The sequence below is a fragment of the Centroberyx gerrardi genome, chromosome 24 (assembly GCF_048128805.1).
Source record: "Centroberyx gerrardi isolate f3 chromosome 24, fCenGer3.hap1.cur.20231027, whole genome shotgun sequence".
Lineage (NCBI taxonomy): Eukaryota > Metazoa > Chordata > Actinopteri > Beryciformes > Berycidae > Centroberyx > Centroberyx gerrardi.
The window spans coordinates 19,699,960-19,722,113 of NC_136020.1; the positions used below are offsets into that span (position 1 = coordinate 19,699,960).

Genomic DNA, 22,154 nt, shown 5'->3' on the forward strand with positions numbered 1-22,154 from the left:
TGGCTGGAATCAACTTCATGCCAGGTGAAACTATTGTTTATGAGATTAAATCACATCAGCAGGGAAACAAGCAAGTGTGGGAATCTGATTGGCTGTTGACGGCCGATGCCAGCGAAAAGTTTTACTGTAGCCAACCTTTCTCAGGCGAAAAGCTTGTTGGCCGTCCACACATCGGAGGAGTTTCCCCGGTCGCTCAGCTCTATAGGAAATGAATAAATTGATGGTGCCACTGGAGGAGGGTTTAGTACCGTGCTCAAGGGCATCTTGATAGTTCTTGGTAGTTGTTTAGGCAGAGGAGAGTGTTCCTCATTCACTTTCCACGCCCATATTTCCCCATGCTGTCTGGGATTCAAACTGACAACCTTCTAATCATAAACCTGCTATTGTTATATAACAAGTAGAGCTGAGTCGATAGCGGCGTGTCACATCGCTGCACGCTACTCAACTCGTGTCACACTCCTGTCACACCGCAGGGTGATAGAGAGGCTTTGAAAACCCTCGTGTTACATCATCAGCAGCTCTCTTGTGCAGTTGTGCCAGCAGACTGCTCACTACTACCTGTACAGCAGCGTCCTTTTTTACCTGCTGCTCACATGCAGCCGACCCTGAACCTCTGCCAAGTCTTTCTGTGGCTTTTAACTACGGCTGCACGATTCTGGCTAAAATGATATTTATTTTCCTTGATATTGTGATCCCGGTTATTTTTGATGACGCAAGGAACAAAATAATTTTCCTGTACTTTTGGTGTCTAATATCAACGTCTAGACAATTTACAGCAGGTCTTCTAAGTGAAATGAAATGTTTATTATTCAGAATGCTGAAATACCAATATTGTCTCCCATATTCCCATATGATGATGATTTTTGAGCATAGCCTACTTATTAGTCCATACTAGAGTGAGAGACTTGAATTATGAGATACTGGGCTTGCTAAATGAAACATGAATAAAAATCACAATTATACCCATATAGTATGATTACACTATCCATGGCGACTCTTTTTGCAGAAGCTTGTGTTTTTTTTACCTCCGCCAAGGAGGTTATGTTTTTGGTGCCGTTTGTTTGTTTGGTAGCAGGATTACGGAAAAACAACTGGCCCGATTTTCATGAAACTTCGTGGAAGGGTGTAGCATGGGCCAAGGAAGAATTCATTAAATTTTGGAGCGGATCCGGATCCGACTCACGAACAAGCAATAATAGCACGAACCTTGGCGGAGGTCTGCGCTCTCTGAGTGCCCTTCTAGTTTTAATACCTGTTGCTCACACACAGCGTACTGAAGCTCTGCCAAGTCAATCTAGGGTTATTCAGCCGAATTTCACTGGAAAGCAGTGGGCTTGACATGGAGCCGGCTGGATCCCCCATGTCCAAGTCTCACTGTTTAGTCTCATTCTGAAAGTGAGAGTGTAATAGGAATGGTGTCAAATGTTAAGGAAGTCATACAGTGCTTCATAGTGCTCCAGACAGCTTCTCCTTCCTTGTTTCAAGATGTTTTTTTTTTGTTTTTTTTACACACGATGGGCTCTAGGTCTTCTCTGTCAACCATGTTTGGTGTGGGCCGATTGATGGAGCAAAATGAGCGTCCGGTATAGATTTTGTCTTTCTTCCGAGAGTGACCGATGATTTTGGGCTTGCATCTGTGTCTCATTGTTGGTCTTCCGTTTTTGCCGAGTCCGATCATACGATTTCGATTATGAAGTGATCGGCCCAACCCTAATCGCTCACAATTGGTTAGAAAAGGGCGGAGACGCTGTGGGCTGTCGTCATGCTTCAAACCAATAAAAACTAAAAAAGGAAAATTGTTTGCACCCGGACAGAGAAACCAGCCAATCGAATGGCTGCCTCTGGCTCCGCGAGGTCTCCTTAATCCAATATTTTCTGACGAGAAGTTCTCCAGAGTTTTCCGTTAGTTTGACACGGAGGTGTGGCTACGCAAGATCAGCCCAACTCCAATCATCTATACTTGAACTTTGAGATAAAGAGATTCAAAGCATTATGCAAGTCGGGATATTGCACAGTACCTGTAATGAAATGTCATCTGATTATTTCCATTGTCTTGTTGCAGAATCACCTGCAAACAGTCCCGACTCTCAAACTCTCACCTGTTCCAGTGGTAGTTGTGTAAAGTAAACATTTTCATCATAGCTTATCATTCCAGGGCGGCTGTATTTGTGTTCCAGTTGTGCACTAGTTTCACTTAATGCCACGTTTGTCTTACCGCCCTCAATGTGCTACTCTTACTCAAACATTGTGCCGGGCACACAGCTGTCACTTTATTTACAAATTCAAAATTAATTTCAATTTCCCAGCGGAATACAAGTTTGATCAAGAAAATTGAGATTTGATGTAACTCCTCCAGCTTCCTTATTGAAATAGCCTCATTCAATAACCCACATTTCACAGTCATATCCCTGCCCTATTTTTGTCTGTCTGTTAGCATAAAGAAAAAACTGTGTGAACTGTTCAAGTCAAGTCAAACACAATAATGCATGAAACTTTTTTCTTATGCTTTACAAACGATAAAAAAAGGCATCAAAGAGACATAACTGTGGTGAAAGTATAAATAAATATAGAAAGAAGATGTGCAAAACAGTGGATTAGAAATTGCAAGTAAAATGTATGGTTTAACAAACTTAATCTCACTTAATGAAAGGCAGCTGTAAAAAGGTGTGTTTTAATGTTCTGTTAAAACCGTGTAGAGTTTCAGTGTTTCTGAGGTCAGCTGGGAGGCGGAGCAGCATTCAGGCTAAACGCTGCGTCCCAAACTGCTTTGATTCGTGGTGGAGAGACAGTGAAGGACAACGCCACATGATCTAAGATATTTCTTTGCCATATATAGAACAAGCATATCAGATAAATGTGATGGAAGAAGAGTCCGCTGCTTGTTGAGCGTTTGGATTACTTTTCGCTTTTCCAAAATTCATGACACTGCTTCTGTAAAACAGCTTGTTCCTTGCAGTTATGTAGCTTTTGTTTTGTCGTCACCCAGGGTTTGATGTAGCCTCATGGTAGCACGCAGCATTGTGAACATCCTGACAACACACAGTGAATCAAACCAGTGACATGCAACAACATTTTGAGCTGCAGGAGCTGGAATAAATTTGATTACACAGTGGGTAGTTTCGTCCAAGCAATCTGACTGGTGAAAGACGCATTCCAGCCATGATGATAATTCCCATGAAGCATAGCAGTCAATATTTTATTGGTTGTAATGCCAACTGTTTCAGTAACCACAGAGCTAGATGGTGCTCTTTCTTATTTTGACAGTACACACACATTGATAACTCTTCCTACTGCATGACCGCCATACCCATAATCACAGTAACACCCCCTTTGCTGTTATTGCTATAGATGAATCCAGGTAGTGATTTTATTTTCACTCAATATGGAAATGTTTTGGGAAGAGAGTGAAATCCCTGCGACAGGACTGATGCAGTCTCTTAAAGCAGTTGTGGGATACAGTTAACAGTACAGTAATGCAGAAAATATTGGCTCTACATCAGTCTTATGATGCTAATATTTAGGATTGGAAACATTGCTTGCAAAATGCACTGTGGGTTGACTTAAATTATTTGATACCTGTTTTTAAATGAAAACAGAAATCAGCCAGTAAGGGATAAAATTGTATAAGAAAAGGAATTTATATTATATGCCTGGCCTATTGCCTTTATCAGTGTAGTATAGTTGTTTTGATGCCTCTGCATGCAGTGCTATTCGCTAGTGTAGACGTCTCATTTATCAATCCTGTTTAGAAGGGTAGGAAATTTAACAATTATGACTAAGCTATTTCACCACAATGAATTTGTGACATGTCTGACATTTGTAACAAAATTGAAACTGTTGTAATTATGGCACTTTCAGAAGATAATGGCAGACTTTGAATGTATTTAAGTGTATTTAAAGGTCATGAATGCCCATGTCTTTCTTGAGAGCTAAAGCAACCTTCCTTATTCTGTGTAAGAGCAGAAAAGACCGATTGATTCATCTTCAGCCAAGCGCGAACATCCCCTTTCTTCAGACTGATGTGACCTTTGTGTTCGTATCACCTGCTCACAGTTTCATTTCACAGTCATTGTTTTGCGCTGTTATTGTGAGCTTGTTCAGAGCTTATTGGGCATTTGGGATTTTTCCTGATCAGTAGTCCTGGCTGTGTTGTACACATGTTTTGCAGGAAGATCTTCTTTGTGATCCCCAAATGAACAATGTCTTCTGTTTCTCTGGTAGAACTAAAGAAACTTCCTCGTTCTCTGGAAGAGCCGAAAAGACTAGAGTGATTCATTTTTTATCCCGATTACTGATATTTCTCCTTCAGACAAAGGCCCAAAGAAGGATGTCACATGTGCATCATTGTTCAGTTTTACTTAAAAAATGTAAAGACTTTGTGTAAAAAGACTGATAAAGACTTCGAGAAATGACTTATTACTGTGAATATCATGTAGGGAATCCTGTGGTTGTTGTTTTTTTGCCCCCGGGCAATTTTAATTTTCATAAGTAGAGTATTGGCATATCAGCAATATTGAAACATCTCATTTCACTTTGGTCTGCGGAAGTTGAAAATAGTCAAGATGCTGACATACATCATAACGCCAAAAGTGCAGTAACTTAATTTTGTTCCTCAAATTATGAATACTTGTGATTGATAATTGTGATCACAAAATCATTGTCATTTAAAGATAAGATATGATGTAACTTCAATGATCCTTGTGAGGAAACGGATTACACATAAGGATACAACAAAAAGAACATATGAAAGAAAACACAGCAGTTAAAACATACTGAAGATAAAGGCACAGTGTCTTTCTCATGCTAATACAAAACCTATTAGGCAGAAAGATTTCACTGCATTGAGCGTTGATAGATTTACAGGTGAACAGGTGTCTGCATTTTACAGATCAGCAGATTTAGAGTCCATGGCAAGAGCTTATGTGCAGGGGTGCGAATGTGCATCATTAGCTATGCACATTATGAGATTTACAGATGGAAGTAACAGCTGTACGCAGAAGCCATACAGCTTGTTATTAAAATAGCTTCTCCATTTTATTTTTCAATATTTAATTTCTTTTGGACTTGTGACAGGCTGTTATTTTTTTGTGGGTGAAACCTCACTTGTATCTTTAAGGCCCATTTCTATTACCCGATGCCATCATTTCAACTTTGACCTAAAGACATTCGAAGCATTATGTAAGTCTGTGTAAGTGGTACACAGTGTCCCAATTAAATGTATGATTTTCAAATGAGCTGTTGCAGACTCATGTACAAACACTCCCAAATCAGAAACGCTCACCTGTTCAAATGGTCAGTGTTTAAAGTCAACATTTGCATCATAGTTTGATTGATTTTTTTTTTTTTTTTCCAGTGGGTGCCTGTTTCTATTTGAATTATGCACCACACCGGATCTGGCAAGACTTTGGTGCCAGAAGTCGTGCCAATGTCTGTGCCAATCAGTGATGAGGAGATATTGCTGAAGCTCGGTGCCAGGGAGCTCGGTGACTTAATCTTTGTTCTGTGCCTTTTGCTTTCCTGCTCGTTGTAGCTCACTGCAGGAAGTGTCATAACTGTGTAGGAGTTTGTCTTTACTTCTGGCAGCCAGGAGGATCAGCAGTTAGAGAGACCGTCCCATGAATGAACGGTTACAGGTTTGATCTGCTCCGACTGTCCCAGGGCAAGACTCTTTACATTATTTATATTTTATTTCTATTTTGTCAGCTGGTTAGTATAATAGGCAACACTTGAAACCACATTGGGCAATTAATACTCATGCATTGTGGCATTCAACGTTAAGAATTTGTCCCACTTGCCCTAGAATATTTTCACCTGCGAAGCACTGAAAATAACGATAAAATGAATAAGTGTATTACAATAATTTGTATTTCTGTGTCTCTCCATGAGCCAAACGCATTGTGTGTCTCTGGTGGAGCTGCAAGAACCTCTAACAGCAGTAACGGCACAGTTAGATCCATTAGCAGCACTGGTCAAACACTAAAAGCATCCCCTGTCCCCAGCACTGTTTTTGAGTGTGAGTGTGTGTGTGTGTGTGTGTGTGTGTGTATGTGCATGTGTACGTGCATGTTTATTAATGGAGGCTCTGAGAGGCTGTTAGTTCTGTTTCGTTGAGTTGGCAGAGGAAATATCAGATGCTGAATCCCGGAGTGGAGCGGGAATATTGGAGCAGGGATGATGGAGCGGGAATGATTGGAGTGGGAATGTTGCCGTTTTGTCGTCACACTCAGGAAATTCAGAATTCCAGACTGGACTCGGGACACTGGCTATGGTGAACACTGCAGGGCGTGAAACACAGTATAGAGCTGCATGATAGTACTGTCATAAAATAGCCTATTATATCATATTGTGATTTTGTTTTTGCTGAAATTAATTGCAAATAAATATGGAAACCTTTTTTTCTGCGTAATTTATTTTTCTGCAATTGAAAGATTTCAAAAATTGTGAGTTTAGGCGATTAAATGCTGATATTTAGAAATGGCTCCGTTAGCATGGACTGGGAGTTACACACAGCATCAGATTACCTTGTTTTGAAAGCTGTGTGAAACACCTCTTAGAAAAAATCCTGTTGCAATTTGGAAACTGCAGTTTGAAGTTTCGATTTCTGTATTTTCACCACAGAGCGGTCATCATGGCGCTGTGGTCTTCAACAGCTGAATTCAGGTCAGATAAACACAGAGGCAGCAGAGATCCCCATCTCGCTCTGCCCCTTCCCATTTGTCAGAGTAGTTGGTGCTTTTGTAAAGTCATGCTTCAGGCAGAGCTGGAAATTGCAAGAAGCAGCATTAAAAGACAAATATTTTAGGCAGTGTTTACATTCCCTAGTTACCTTTTTGCACATGTGCTTTTATTCTTGACAGCATTGGATTAGAGTGAAAATTTGAAAACACTTAGTAAGCACTTCCTCGTGTTTAGCATACCCCTCCATAAACCAGCCCAGTCAGCTGCATCGGTGCAAGGAGCAAACTAGTTTTAGTTTGGGTCGAGGGGTTGAGCGGGGACAGGAACGCAGTGAGAAACAAGAGAGAGAGTTTGTGTTAGGCCAGTGAGTCCTGTCCCCTGCCCTGAGGCCTGTGTGCCACTTTCCCAACAGACTTTCCTTTTCTACCTCAGTCACACACTCCTCCTTCAGCTGCGGGACGTCCTGCATGTGTACTCAGTGCATTTAAGTGGCTGACTAATCTCCGCCCTGCCCAATGATTGGCTGATAGCCTATCTGCACCAGCCTCTCGATGTGAATGGATGTTCACATTCGCATTCACGTGCGTGTGTGTGTGTCTGACACACCTCCAGTGCCAGCAGTCTGTTAGAGAACATAACATAATGCCGTGCTTTTTAAGGCTGTCATGTTGGAAGAGGCTGTCGGGAAGTGACACCGAGTCCCAGCATGCATCAGGGCCAGTATACTGTACCAGTTGAGTCATCACAGTGTAAATAAGGGGGTTGGCTAGGTCACATGCTACATAGAGTCATAACAAAGGGGTTTGGCTCTGCAGCGCTGCCTTTTACTGGCAGACTATGTGTAATTTATTTTCATTATTTTATTTTAGTCTGCCTTTTTTTAGTCTGCAACTGTGGTTTTAATTCATGTCTGGCATTTTTGTTGTTAATGTCATTGGCCTTTATTTGTTATTGTATTATAGTCTCTGAAGCACGTTGCCACCCTGTTATGTAAAGTGATCTGCATATACAGCCTGCTGTGTTTATTTAGACCTTTTGTTAGTCATTAAGTTGTATAGCTGAGATAGGCAGTATGTGCTCACTCACACACACACGTATGCATATGAGAAAGCACTGCTGACTGAAAAACTTGTGCACACAGACAAGCATACACACACACACACTCACACACACACACACCCCCCTACCTGTGCTACGTGCAGAAGCTCACAGACAGAAACCATGTGGAAATTGCATTAACTTCTGTCTTTACAGCTGAAGGTGCACCTTGTAAGCACACAGGGTCGGGATCATGTTTGCTTACCACTTCCTTGCAATATTATATTGTTTCCGTAATTGCTGTGCCTCGATTGCATATTACTAGTCTTAATGTTGTTATATGTTATGTCTAAATAAGTGGTACTTTGACCCCCAGAAAAACACAAAACAAATTGAAGCCTATTTGCGACCTGTTGCAGGCCTAAATAGTGAAGAATAGTGAACTTTGACCACAAATTATGATTTTTGTTTTTCCTTTTTAGGCTGATTGGGTGAAGCCTAGAGGCTGCAAATGTCTTTTAATTGATTTCAAAGGTTTACACGATATACAACAAATTTGTATACTACAAGCATTTATTACAGAATGGATAAATCATGAAGGGTCCCGACCCTCAGATTGACAACCACTGGTCTAAATTTTCTCAGCTTGCTTCATGCAGCTACAAAGAATCAAGCTAAAGGACTGAATAAGAGTGTGGCAGACAGCGCTCCCGCTCCGTGTTTCACCGATGCTCATATGTTCAGCCGATGCCAGAACCTTTTTGAACGGGTCAGGGCCCAGGAATGAAGGGCGGACGGCTCGAAGCGAAAAAGAAATGGGACTTCTTGTCTGTGACTCTATCACAGAAAAACGAGGGATGGGAGGGAAGAGGAGAAGAGAGGAGAAAGCCTGACTTCCCCCCCCCCCCCCCCCTCCCTCCTCCACCCACCCACAAGCCTCTACATTTCGGTAGTTCGCTAGGGAGAGTAGATGACTTGAGAGTTTCCCTGTGTGTTTTGGGAGCTGGCCTACTTTCTGTTTGTGTATTGTGTCTGTGCTCCTGTTTTGGTTCCCTGGGTAAAGGCCCACAGGCTCTGTTGTTTTCTCTGACGCAGCATTCAGACCAAACCGTCCAGGCCTCTCCTTTATTTAGCATGGGATAATATTTCTTTCTGTGCCCATTTTATGCTAGATTTTTGTCCTTTGTATCGGGAGGATAAAGTGTATTCTCTGTGCGGATGAATGCTGCCATTAAGCAGCCAGCAGGGCTTCAGATGTAGCTAAGCTGAAAGGGAGGCTTGTGGAGGTTATATAAGTCGGCCTTTGTCGTGTCATTGTGCCGTTGTGATGAGCCGGGCTCCAGCCAACATTGGGAATGGCCTCGTTAACCGGTGGCAAATCGGCATTTCAGCTAATTCATTAATGTTTAATGGGCAGATATGGACCCATTTTAAAGACTAGCTTAAGAATAGATATACATGGAAACAGCCATAACTAGCAGATGTTTCTCAGACATTACCTGCCAACCCATTTGCAGCCTACCTGCTTTCCCATCATGCCCAGAACATGGCACACTACCGGTTCAGCAAACTTCACCAGCTCTCTAGATGCCACACCCTCAATGTGGCAGCACGTCACAGTTATATTTGTAACAAGCTGAGCAGTGTTGGCAGTAACGTGTTGCTTTTAACTTGTAATGTGTTATAGTGCTCAGATTACTTTTTTGTGGTAACTAGAAACTTAAGGCATTAGTTTTGCTATGCTTGTAATTAGTTTTTAGTTACTTTTTAAAATTAGAATGTTGTTTTTTCTTTCATATTGTTTCATTTTTGTTAGCAAATCCTGCAGCATGTCGTGCAGACAAGATGCTGCTAATTGAAAAACTTAATCGAAGTCTGCTCTGTATTAATGAGGTTGGTTTACTGTTTTCAGAACAAAGCATGTCCGTCATTGTTTTAAAATGTTTTTGAATTGGGAAACAAAAGTACTCTTAACGAGCTACTTAATAAAGAGCAACTTTGTAATGTGACTAGTTACTTTTTAAGGTGTGTAATGAAGTAAAGTAACTAATTAGATTAATGTATTCTGTCCTGATGAAGGAGCTTGATACGAAACACTTGGGCCAATAAACCTGATTGAAGTTATTTTGAAAAGTAACTTTCTCCAACACAGAAGTTGAGTTTTTTCCTATAATCAGGCTGATCATATTTACAAATACTGTAGCATTAGCTAACAGCTGTTTACTTTCGTTGGCTAGCTTCCCCTCATTCCATCTTCCTCCAATCACACACCAACGGCTCTAAATTTAAGCTGGTTTTGTGTGGCAGCACTGGAACGGTTGAATGACAGTGCCTCCGTTATCATGATTCTTTGAACTCACAGACTTTATTTATATGCACATATAAAAATGATAAACAAATAAGAAACAAATAGGCCTAATTTACAGATTGTGTAGATGAGATTAAAAAAAATCCAAGGAGGTTATAAAACACTTCCACAAAAAATGAAACAAACACAACAGAAATGAAGATGACAAACACTGACCCCTCTTCCCCTCTGTGTGTCTCTGCAGGGGGCAGTGAGGGTCAAGGTCGCATTCTCCAGCGGTTTCCTGAGAAAGACTGGGAGGACAACCCGTTCCCACAAGGCATCGAGCTGGTGAGTCAAAGTGCGGTACGGGGACCCCCAGGGGTCCTTAAGGGAATTCCAAGGGGTCCCCAGAAAAATGAGCCATAATTTAATTTCACTATTATCTCGCTCCATAGAAATCAGCACAATGAGGATCATATGAGGATCATTATTTGCTCATAGGTTTCACTCTCCACCCTGTTGGTATCACCTCACCTTCAGTAAATACAGTTACACTGCCCATCAAAAGTTTGGGGACACCTAGCTTTTGAAAATGTTTAATAAATAAACATGTTTTCTTTGTTGGTTTGCAGTAACCATTAAAGACTAACTAGGTTTAGTTTGAGAAAAAAAATCATACATGCAAATATTTGTGACGATAACACTAAAAAAACCTTCTCTTCACACGAAAGAGACACTTTGATGAACATGAAGCTGAGTGTTGAAGAAATAGATCCAAAGTATTAGGAAATAGCTAGTTTATGTCAACAAAAGCATTATAGGCATCTTTTTCCATACTTCTTAATTAACTAGTAACAGAGAAAATCACATAGTACTTTGGTAAAATAGTAAAATTTAGAAAAGGCAAGGTGTCCCCAAACTCCAAAGGACCAACATCTTAAATCTTATTAAATGGGATCTGTGGTCCAATGTATTTGGGGGGTCCTTGATATGAAAAAGTATGGGAACCCCTCTTCTAGAACGTGGCACTTAACACTCACAGGGTTAGGGGTTTGTTTCCCATTGGGGCCACACATGCTGAAAACATGCTCTCATCATACTCTGAGGCTCTTTAGATAAAAGCACTTACAAAACGAAGAAGAAAAGATACAGTTATGCAGTCAGTGAGGCAACATGATGAATAATGAACATGACATAGAAAGAATGTTATATCTTCCCAGAAACCATTGCTAATATTGACTTTTTGGTATTTGCTCACATCAGTCAACACTATGGCAATATTGATCGCTTCATTATTGTTTCATATGTTTTGCAAGTGTAAATATTTGAGAATTGCATGCCATGATTTTTTTTTATTTTGTAATTTTTTTTCACCTATATTGTGATTACACTCAAGTACAAAATGTCTCTGGAAATCTTTTCTATTCACACTGATCAGTCAAAGCTATGGTGGCGTTGTTTTATTACTAGGGGGATGGAAATTTTTCAGAACCTGTTTTGTTGCGTTAATGATAGCCAAGCCCAGGATGAGTCACTCTGAGGTACATAGGGGGGGAACATGTGACTGACTGCTGTCTGATATGTCACACAGGATGGTATGCACTCTCATGTTCCTCTTCTCTCGCTCCTTCTGCCCCGCCCCTCTAATTCCAACCCATGGCTTTCTTTCCCTCCGACCTCAATCTTCCCATCTTTCACCTTCCTCCTCCTCCTCCTCCTCCCTAGTTCTGTCAGCCCAGCGGTTGGCAGCTGGTTCCCGACCGGCAGCCTCCCTCCTTCTTCGTAGCGGTTTTGACTGACATCAACTCGGAGCGTCACTACTGTGCCTGCTTCACCTTCTGGGAGGGCCTGGACAACCCACAGGTCAGAAAGTCACCACTTATTCAATTATTAAAGCTGAATTGCACCGATTCACCCAAAGGGAGGTGTTGCAGTGTTAATAAAGTCTGGAATTTGAGTTCAAAGTGGTAAGCCCAGCCTGATGCGACTGCAGTAGTGTGTGTAACGTGTGTGTGTGATCTGCTGTGTGTTCAGCTGCAGAAGGCCGAGGCCAGCGAGGCGGACGAGGCGGACGAGGAGCCAGCGGTCGTCCAGCCGGCCCAGGTCTTCGCCCCCAAGAGCCTGGTGCTGGTGTCCCGGCTGGACCACACCGAGGTGTTCAGGGTACGGCACACACCACCACAGCCTGCTTTCCATATGCAACAAAACACTATAAACCAAGGCACATTTTACATACAACAAAAGATTGATCAAAATGAACTTCAACAAAAAATTATAATTTACTATAATATTATTATGTAAGATACCATTTTAAAGCTCTGAATACAACAAAATCAGGGCCTGTTTTCCATGTTTGGAAGTCTTATACTGGAACATGGAATATACATTATATTTCCCTTATTTCTGTGTTTGGGTTTGTCTCCAAGCAAATTCACAAATGTATTATTACTTTTACAGTAAATGTGATGTTGCTGCATTCAGGCCCGGTGCTATGTGTTTTTTTGGTTGACCTCTGACCTCTTGGTTCAACAGAACTGTCTGGGGTTGATCTACACCGTCCACGTCGACAGCCTGTCTGTCCCCTTGGAAACGGTGATCGGAAATCTCCTCACCTGTGTCATCCCTATCGCCGGAGGCTCCCAGGTAACACGCCTGCTGACTATGTATCTGTCACACACACACTCACACTCACTCACACACACACACACACACACACACTCACCCCTGTGCTATGTGCAGACGCTCACAAACAGAAACCGTGATGAAGTTTAACTTCCCTCCTTACAGTCACCTGAGGTCCATAACTAAAGCATGTGGGAAATGAAAACGACATGTGGGCCAGAAATCCACAATCACAGGCGCAGATACACACACACACACACACACACACACACTCACACTACACTGCTCTACGAAGGCAAGCAGCAGTAACTACTATTTGTGTTTTTAAAGTGAAAGATAAGGATTATGGTTTAGATTTAATATAGACAAAACCATACCTATAAATGGTATTGAATTCTATACTTCTCATGGCAGAAGATAAACTTTGACATCATTTCTCAGTTTCACTACTCATGCAGTTACTGCTCTTTGGTTTTGAAGGACGATATCGCTGCCTCCAGATATGATGCACACATATCGACCCGTGCCTCGCTCAGCAGTGCGGTTTCTTCAGGAGGTTAACATATTAAGCCTTTTAGAGCTTGGTTTGGCCTGCTAGCATCTGTGCTACCTTGGTACTACAGAGGAATATTAGCTCTGATTGGAGGAGGTTTTGCAACCCCAACTCCATCCTGTGTGTGTGTGTGTGTGCGTGTGTGTGTGTGTGTGCGTGCGTGTGTGCATGTGTGAGAGAGAGAGTATGAGTGTGCACCTGCGGAAGTGCTCATTATGTGCATGCGCATTTCTGCATGCATGCATTATTCAGTCATTTTATGGATAAGCGGCGTACTGGCAGTCAGGAGGTTTGAAATGACACAAATCCTTCACAAGTCCTGGTTTTACAGGAAATCTCTGTCCCTGAGGGGCAAAATAATATACAGCTCTGTCAACCATTCTATTAAACATTTACTGCACATGCAGACGTTTCAGCATTTATTTGATTCCATTTCCAGCATTATGGGCTCGACAGACGCGGAGCGATCAGCGGAAGTAAACGACAATCATTCCATTTGCAGCAAGTGTAACTACTTGTGTTTTCAATTGTTAACTTTACGTACCTGAGACCCCCAACAATTTCCCAAGGCACTGCCTTTTTGTTGATGTCTCTGTAGACATGTTTTCATATGTCAAATAACTAAAAAGAAATCAGCCACTCGACAAACTCAAAAGTTGAAAACGTTTCTACTCTGTGGTGTCACAAGCCTGCACATGCATGTGAACGTGCTCCAGTGAGAAATTTCACAAGATCGTGCATCACTTGTTGCTCATCTCTCATTAAAAATAAATGAAAAACTTGTGATGTCGCCTCCCGTATGTCGAGCCCATTAGTGCTGTTTTAAATGACTTGTATTTCCCATGTCATTTTATGCATCTGTCTTGTTGTTTGACCATTTTCCACCATTCTCTCTCTCTCTCTCTCTCTCTCTCTCTCTCTCTCTGTTTTTTAAGCACCTTGTTTGTTTTTATCTCACCTCCACAAAATAGTCATTTCTGTTTCCTCTGTTTTTTTTGGTATCATGTTTTTTTATCACTGTGCAGGTAAACTAAACTAAGCATGTCTACTTCACTGTCCAATGCCCACGGTGCACATTTGCCTATTTTCTCTTCATGCACATCAGTTGAACTCCGCCACATTACAGAGTGTGATCCTCTTTTTGGCCTCCAGATGTTGTAACCCTTGTGTGTCGTTTCTCTGCACCCTACTGTACACTGGTTCCTCTGTTACAGATAAATGAGTCCCCAGTATGTAGTTTAGACATGGTTCCTCAGGCCTGTGACTGGCTGCTGGCCTGTCTCCAGGTAACTTTCCCATCCTGCTAGCTTCCACCAATCAACAACCAGCTCATTGTTGTTTATTCTGTTAATCAAATAGACTGGAGTTGATTTTTTGTCTTTAAGGAATGTTTTCTTTCTTGCAGTCATTACAAATCATGCGTGATTGATGGCGCTTCAGTGGTTTTCAACCCGCTTTTTTTGTGTGTTTTGTGACCAAACAACTTTCACAGGATCATGTTAATCATTTCAAACAAGTTTCTTTTTTCCCCCCTCTCTCGCGTTTGTCCTGAACTTAATTTGCCACAGCTATTACTAAGCATTTTAAAGCCCTGGTTCTTTTCATGCTTTTTTTTTTTTTCTCTCACTCTCCCAACACACACACACACACACACACACACACACACACAAACACAAACCCAGTGCTGCGCGGGTCGGAGCTCAGTTGCTGGGTGACCATATGGGATGGCAGATGGCCTCCTGGCGGGCAGCGCTTCGTCTGAATGAGAGAATCAGAACTAATCAGTATTAACACACATACAGACACAAACAGCAGAGGCTAATGCGCAGTTCTCTTCACACACAAACACACGTCTGAAAACACTCCTAGGTATTCCCAACCTGTTTTTGACCTCGGCCCTCGATCATTTTCCATCATGCTGATCGATTCTGACAGAAATCTCGTCAGTGGCTTCACTATAGAGCTGCTTATTTCATGCTTAACAGGCTGCATGGCTGTTCAGTACAGTCCTATAGGGCCAATGGATACTCAAAAAAACCAACAACAACAAAAAAAACCAAAGCATGTCCTTTTTTTGCCCTCATAAGTCACCCTGGATAAGAGCATGAGCGTTATGACTAAAATGTATGACACAAACATAAATCTTTCTCACACTTTCATGCAAACATACACCCACGTATACACACACAACTCCTTGAGGCCCTTAGAAATTAGTTTGTACAGCCTCTGACAAGCCAAGCACAAACAGTTCTGTGCTGTTTCCGAGTTCAAGTAGGATAGGCCACTTAGAAACAATAACACACACACACACACTCGCACACGTGTCTGTAACTCCTTAATCACACAGAGCCTGATATCAACCTGCACATCAATATGAGGTGTCACGCTAAATGTCTGTCATTAGCGTGGAGTCTGCCTGGTCACGTCAACCTCTGTCCAAACAAACACACACCGCATACCGACTGCCGTACAATAGGAAGCAGCAATTATCTCTGCTGTCACACGACAAACAACCTTTGGCACCGTTTCCCCCAAACCTTGTAGAAGTCTGATATATGACCTGGCTCTGTGTTTGTATATTTGTGTGTGTGTGTGTGTCAGTGAAAAATGGAGTTGATAGTTGTGCATGTTGGAGCATCTGTAATCTTTTTTTATGTGTGTGTGTGTGTTGCCTACATTTGTACTTTCGGCTTCCCCTGATCATTGATTGTCACTAAAACCGTTCAATACAGCTGGCAAGACTTTTACACAAATCATTTCTATTAGATAAGCAAATTGAAATATGAAGCAAACCCTTCTGAAATGACTCGGCAAACATTTGATCGATAGCGAGGTGCAGGAGGCGGCCAAGTTCAACGTCAAGCCAAACAAGCATAACGTTTATCTAATATCACGATAGAGTAAAAATCAGTATGAGAACAGCTGTGGAAAGTGTTTTGAAGTGATGGAAAGATATTTAGATCTGGATTTCAAAAAACGTTGCAGGTAGCAGCTGTAGACGACAACAGAAGTCGTCTCATCTTTCATTTTGGCGTTGGTGCAGGCCGTCATAACAACATCCAATACTGTGTACCTACCCTCTAACCTTGGGCTCACTGAATATTTTTATATTAATTAATAGTCTATCCCCATTTATCTAAGAAAACAACTGGTTACAGGCAGCTTACAGCAGTGCTGCTGTGTAGCTTGTGAAATAACCAAACTGATTTTTTCAGAAGCGTAGGCCAGGACAGGTCGACCACCAGAAAGTTACGACACTCCAGTCATTTATCTACAGTGTACACAACTGTCAGGCTGAAGTGAGCTTCAGGTTATTGGCTTGAAGTGAGAAATGAAACATTGCAAAATTGCAGGGCAGCAGGGTGGCCTTGTGGTCGGGGAGCCCATCATTCACCCAGAGGAGCTGGGGTCGAGCGCCTGTGTTTAACAAGCATCCTCCCTGCTGCAGTGTCTTTGAGCAACACAGTGAATCCCCACCAGCTGACCTCCGACCTCTGACCCTGTGGAGGAGGAGCGAGAAGAAAATTTCCCTAGGGTGATTAATAAAGAATCGCATTTTTAAGAAGTGGGGGGGGGAAAGGAATTATTTTTTAGTCGGGAATGAAGCCAAGCGCTCATGTTCCCATCCGTTAGACTGATTGAACTGTTAAAGGAATGTAAATCTGGCTCCAAGATGACTTCCAGTTACCGACTACATTCCAGTTCCAGTTTTAGGACACTGTCTGGCACGCTGCCAAGTCCGCTAACTCAGCAAACTGACAGAATTAGATTTTCCTCCAATGCCAGCAATGACACATTAGCTAGGAAGTACAGCCCGCAACGGGGAGGGAAAATCCACTTTAGATTGAAAGTTGCACGAGTTGTTCTGCCGGAGGTTATTGCCGCTCCTCGTCAGTCGGTCACATGACGAGCCTCAGTGATTCCTTTACAGTTTATTCTAGCAGTGTGTCAGTGTGTGTATAGGGTGGGAAGGTGATTTCGGTGCAGGAACCAGCGTTTGGTTCCCACTATCAGTTTCAGTACCTGTTATGGTTTAAAAATGATGATATGGTTTTAGTTTAGTTTAACACTGGGAAGGTCAAACCGCAGTCAGTTGATGGCTATTTTCAATATTAGAATTAAAACATTTCAGCTTTCAAAATATTCCTTCATGACTTCCCTACACCCATTTTCTGTAAATCATGCAAGAAAGTAGCAGAAATTATGTTTTCCCCCTTCAATTGATAGCTTTTTCGACTTCGCTTAGATTCCCATAATCATTTGTAGTGTTGAAAACTCTGCAAGATGGAGAATGGTATTAAAAACAACAAAATGCATAAATGGCAAATAAAGGAAATAATAGAATAAATCAGTTTAGAGTGTAGGCTAAATCAAGTGGAGTAGTTGTACTGTAGTTTCTCTCTGTGTGTTTGGAGTCAGCAGTAATCTTGGATAATGAATTGTTTATTGCCTTTATATTTTTAGAGCACTAGGAATCCACTGCTACCGAGTGAATGCAGGCGAACCACTGAGCTGGCTTCATTTTGTTTTGCATACGTGTCTCTCATGTCTAATGTTGTTTGCTCTCATCCTATGTTTTTTCACACAGCTGTCATCTTGCAGTTCATGTTTACGATGCTATTGTTTGTACAGCTTTCTTGTTTTGCCACGCTAATGTATTACTGTCAAATTGTTGTCAAGTTTGGGCATCCTGTGCCCTCAGACCTGTTGTTTCTAACCTGTGTCTTATCCTGCGGGGTGTGTGTGTGTGTGTGCGTGTGTGTGTGTGTGTTTCTCTCTGCGGGGCGCTTGTGTAGCCGGGCCAGGAGGAGAGAGAGGAGAGTTTGGTACGCCAGCCTGACTTCATTCTCCCCTCCCCACCAATCAGCTCTTAGCTTTCCCAGCTTTCTGCTCTCACCCCCCCCCCCCGTTTTCCTCAGCCAACCCATGCACACCTCCCATGGTGGGAAAACCAATGGAAATGCTTTGATACAGACTCAATGTGTGACCAACAGCTGATCATTCATTTCACATCACCGCTCTTCTTCTGGTTTAATCACCAGCCACTCGTATTTCCAGAGGCTAAAGTTCCACTTGTCGTTTCAAGTAGACTTTAGTTTTCCGATCGCACCAGGGAAAATTAAATGACAGAAATCCAGACTTTGCTCACATTGCTATTGACTCTTCAGAGGTGGATGTGGAAGTGGCCTGACTTGTAATGTTATCAGAATATTTCCATAGTCTGGAAAAGTGTGTCATGGTAGCATTTTTTTTTTTTTTTTAACTTTGATACTGATTCAGCTCAGGTATCACAGTTTCAATTCTAAAACAGCGCCATGACAGAAAAATCTAAACTGAAAATGTAATATAAAACAACTCTTAATGTTGTTTAAAATGTCATAATTGCAGTAAGTAAACCTTCGATTTTGATTCCATGAAATAGCCATTGATAGTTCCTTTGAAGAAGAAAAACGGAAATGACAAATAGTGGTAAAACTCTGGTGTGGTGCTTTTTATCGGCTCCCACGGTGCGTTTTCAGTTCCATGTACTCCGTGCAACATTAGTGTAGATGCAATCCCAGGAACAATGCACACAAGCAGAACTAATGCAGATAGAGGTTTTATAATGAATACGTGCAGATATCATAGCAATGTAATCTCCCCAAATCCTTTCTTGGAAAAGAAATCACATAGAAGTGACTGGTGTACCCTGATTGAATTGGAAAACACCTGATGATCAGCGGTTGGATCACAGTATTGAAATCCTAACAGCTCGCCTATGGCTGCCGCCGCTAATGCTGCTGCTGTAGAGAGCATGAAATAACGCCACATTTTTCCCTCCTAGCTAGCTCAGTGCACACACAGCCATACCGACTGGGTGAATGTGAAGCACTTCTCTCAGAAATGAATTTTCAGATGCAATTAAACTGGTTTGTGTACCATTTAAACCCACTGGCAGTGAAACGTCTTATTTGACTATAATTGACAACAGTCCAGATGTTGATATGAGATGCAAAATGTGCCGTTGAAGTAATTTTGTTACTCAAATCATTAGGACTTCTAATTTAGTAATTAAAAGAAGTAATATTAGGATTATATATTTTAGCCGTAATCCTGCAGCCCTAATTGATAGGGACAGTAGAACGTTTCTGAATATAGATTTTGGTGGGTTTAAATGGTAAAGTGTAACCTATAGTTTGATTTATTCCTTTTACTAATTCTAAATCGAAAAAAGTAACCCAAAAACGCTTGCAATATATCAGAAAACCCCAAGGTATGCTGTTGTGTTCAGTAGTGTTGTGAATCATGTGATTGTGCCTCAAAAAATCCTTTTGTTATTCTGTGTGATGTAGCCTAGCGGATCCCATCTTGTGCTGCGGTGCTCCCTTGTATTCTTGTACTTATACTGTACTTACACTTATAAATCATCTTCTTTTCTATTTCCACTCACGGATACGCTTATTATCCATATGCACAAATCAATAGGCGGAGGCTTTCCCTTCTGTCGGGAACACAACAGACTTCCAGTTCTGCAAAATCCATTTGGGTATCGGTAATGGAGGGCTTAATGATTAGAGAGACTGTTCTGCAAATGAAAGGTCTTGGGTTTGATCCCTGTTACAGCCAGTGTGTCTCCTGGTGAAGCTTCTTTGAGCAAGACACCAAGTCACACTGGATAAGAGCGTCTAAAATGTGAAATGTGACAGATTATAAATGTATCCTTCTTGGCTTAACCCGTCACTTAGCAGTAGCTCTTCTGTTGCACGGCCCTAAATCAATCAACCATACAGATTCGCCCTGACCGATGCCCTTTCCACTTGTGCACACAGTAATCTGCAGTGGAAAATTGCTTGTGTGTGACAACCTGCCGTGTCGCTGGTATTCCTTTCCCATAAAGGCTCATTGATACGGTGGTGTTGGTGTTGTTTCGCGGTAAGGCCGTTGTCATGGAGTCCCTGCCCCGGCTCCATTCTCCTCCCGATCAGCTGGAATGGCTTCTGTCTTAAATCTCATGTACCTGCTAAGCTTCTGGGATCCTCCATCTCTCTGTCGCTGACTCACGCTGCTCTCCGGACGCTCAGAACTGTGATTGAACCGAGCCGACAAAACCCTGTTTTTTTCCCAAGACAGAGCATTCATTCTTTGTTTTTCTCTCCCTTCTTTTGAATCCCTCCTCTTTCTTCCTGTCTCTCTCTCTCTCTGTAGAGGACTATAACGCTAGGGGCTGGCGACCGGCAAGTTATCCAGACTCCCATCAACGACTCCCTCCCCGTCAGCGGCAGCAGCGTGGCCCAGCTCTTCAGACAGCTTGGTACGGTCCATCACAGCATGGCTTCAGGGTTCCTGCACACATCCCATTCTGTAATTTATCCCTACGTTAACATTGTGACTCCACTGGAAGCTTTTGGTGGATGTGAGGAATGCTGGTAGTAGCAAGGCAATATGACTATATGAATAGAATAATAATAATAACTTTGTTCGTATAGCACTTTTCTAAAAACAGTGTTTGCAAAGTGCTTTACATACAATAAGACCCAAAGAGACAGTGATGTAAAAGTACCACAATTAAATAAAATTAAGTTGAATAAAAAAGATAAATACAAAAATAAAAAATTGGAATAAAAGGTAATATAAGAGATACACAGAAACAACTAGAAAACAGAGATACAACTAAAAACAGATATAATTTTATATAAAAGTGTGTCACATGAAGGCAAAAGGCTGTAAATAGATTTATTAGATTATTAGTTTTATTAAATGCCTAAACTGGGCTCTTCCATCCCTAGAATCTAAAAATTGTAAACTTGTTCTACCTCCTGGTCTGTCGGTGATGTCCTGTCCGCTCTGTCCTCCCTCAGGAATAGTGAATGTGCTGTACCTGTTCTGCGCCGCTCTGACGGAACATAAGATCCTGTTCCTGTCCAGCAGCTACCAGCGCCTAACGGACGCCTGCCGGGGGCTGCTGGCCATCATGTTCCCCCTCAAATACAGGTGTGTGTTTCCACTCTTCGGTCTCTTTGTCTCTAGGTCTTTCTCCATATGCGTTCTTGTGTCCTCCATTTGACTTAATATCTAACGGGCCAAAATATGATGATTCCAAAACAAAAAAAGCTCAAGGATGGAGGACGGATAAAGATCCCAGAAGTTTACTTTCCATCCGAGGATGCATCGGATGGCAACTTTACTCACAAGAACAAATGGGAGGCCCCAAGATTCTTTGCGAGAATGATGCATCACGTCCAAACAGAGCTGCAATCCATAGTACAGAGCCGGTTTAAACAGCTGGAAAAATAAAAACTTGTATCTTAATTTATCGCACGACTTACAGCAAATTTGAACACACTACAAATATACAGTCAGAGCTTCCAGTGAAGCAGCATTGGCACAGTTGGCAACAGGTGATGAAAGTACAACTAGGCTGATGAATAGTAAATGACACATGAGATGCATATTTAGAAGCTGAAAAGAAATTCCTATTTCCAGGCAACAGTTAAGGCAGATGTTCTGTCTGGTGATGCCAACGTCTCCTCCTGTCTGTTTGTTTCCTCGCAGCTTCACCTACGTTCCCATCCTGCCGGGGAAACTCCTGGAGGTCCTCAGCACCCCCACGCCCTTCATCATCGGTGTCAATTCGTTCTTTCGCTCCGAGACACAGGAACTGGTGAGTTCTCGTCACTACAACATGACAGACCAATGAAACATGATAGACTAAGACGAGACAAGATGAGTTTTATTGACTCTGAGGAGAGATTGTGTCGCTGCAGCAACAAAGAACAATGTAGAGACAAAACTGTTGATGCTGAAGGCGTTGTGTAGCCAGATGGCAGTCGGCATGAAGCAATGCTTCAAACGCTCCTTGGTCACCTCAGGCAGAAGAGCCGGGCGCTAAAGGTGACACATCAAAAGACTTGCGTACTGGTTTTGGAATAACTCTTAGCATAGTACCATTTCTCAGGTAGTGCAGTGCTTTTACAGTACCAGTACTCCATGCAG

At 42.0% G+C, this 22,154-nt stretch overlaps 1 protein-coding gene across 1 annotated transcript in view; it reads left to right on the plus strand.

Moving 5' to 3' along the window:
* Positions 1 to 22,154, plus strand: part of sbf1 (SET binding factor 1) — a 72,860-nt gene that overhangs the window by 12,608 nt on the left and 38,098 nt on the right. The window contains exons 2-8 of the mRNA XM_078281904.1: positions 10,269 to 10,354; positions 11,732 to 11,869; positions 12,041 to 12,169; positions 12,539 to 12,649; positions 20,367 to 20,472; positions 21,020 to 21,152; positions 21,714 to 21,822. Of these exons, the coding sequence (XP_078138030.1) occupies positions 10,269 to 10,354; positions 11,732 to 11,869; positions 12,041 to 12,169; positions 12,539 to 12,649; positions 20,367 to 20,472; positions 21,020 to 21,152; positions 21,714 to 21,822 (812 nt within the window). The remainder of the gene's footprint in view (positions 1 to 10,268; positions 10,355 to 11,731; positions 11,870 to 12,040; positions 12,170 to 12,538; positions 12,650 to 20,366; positions 20,473 to 21,019; positions 21,153 to 21,713; positions 21,823 to 22,154) is intronic.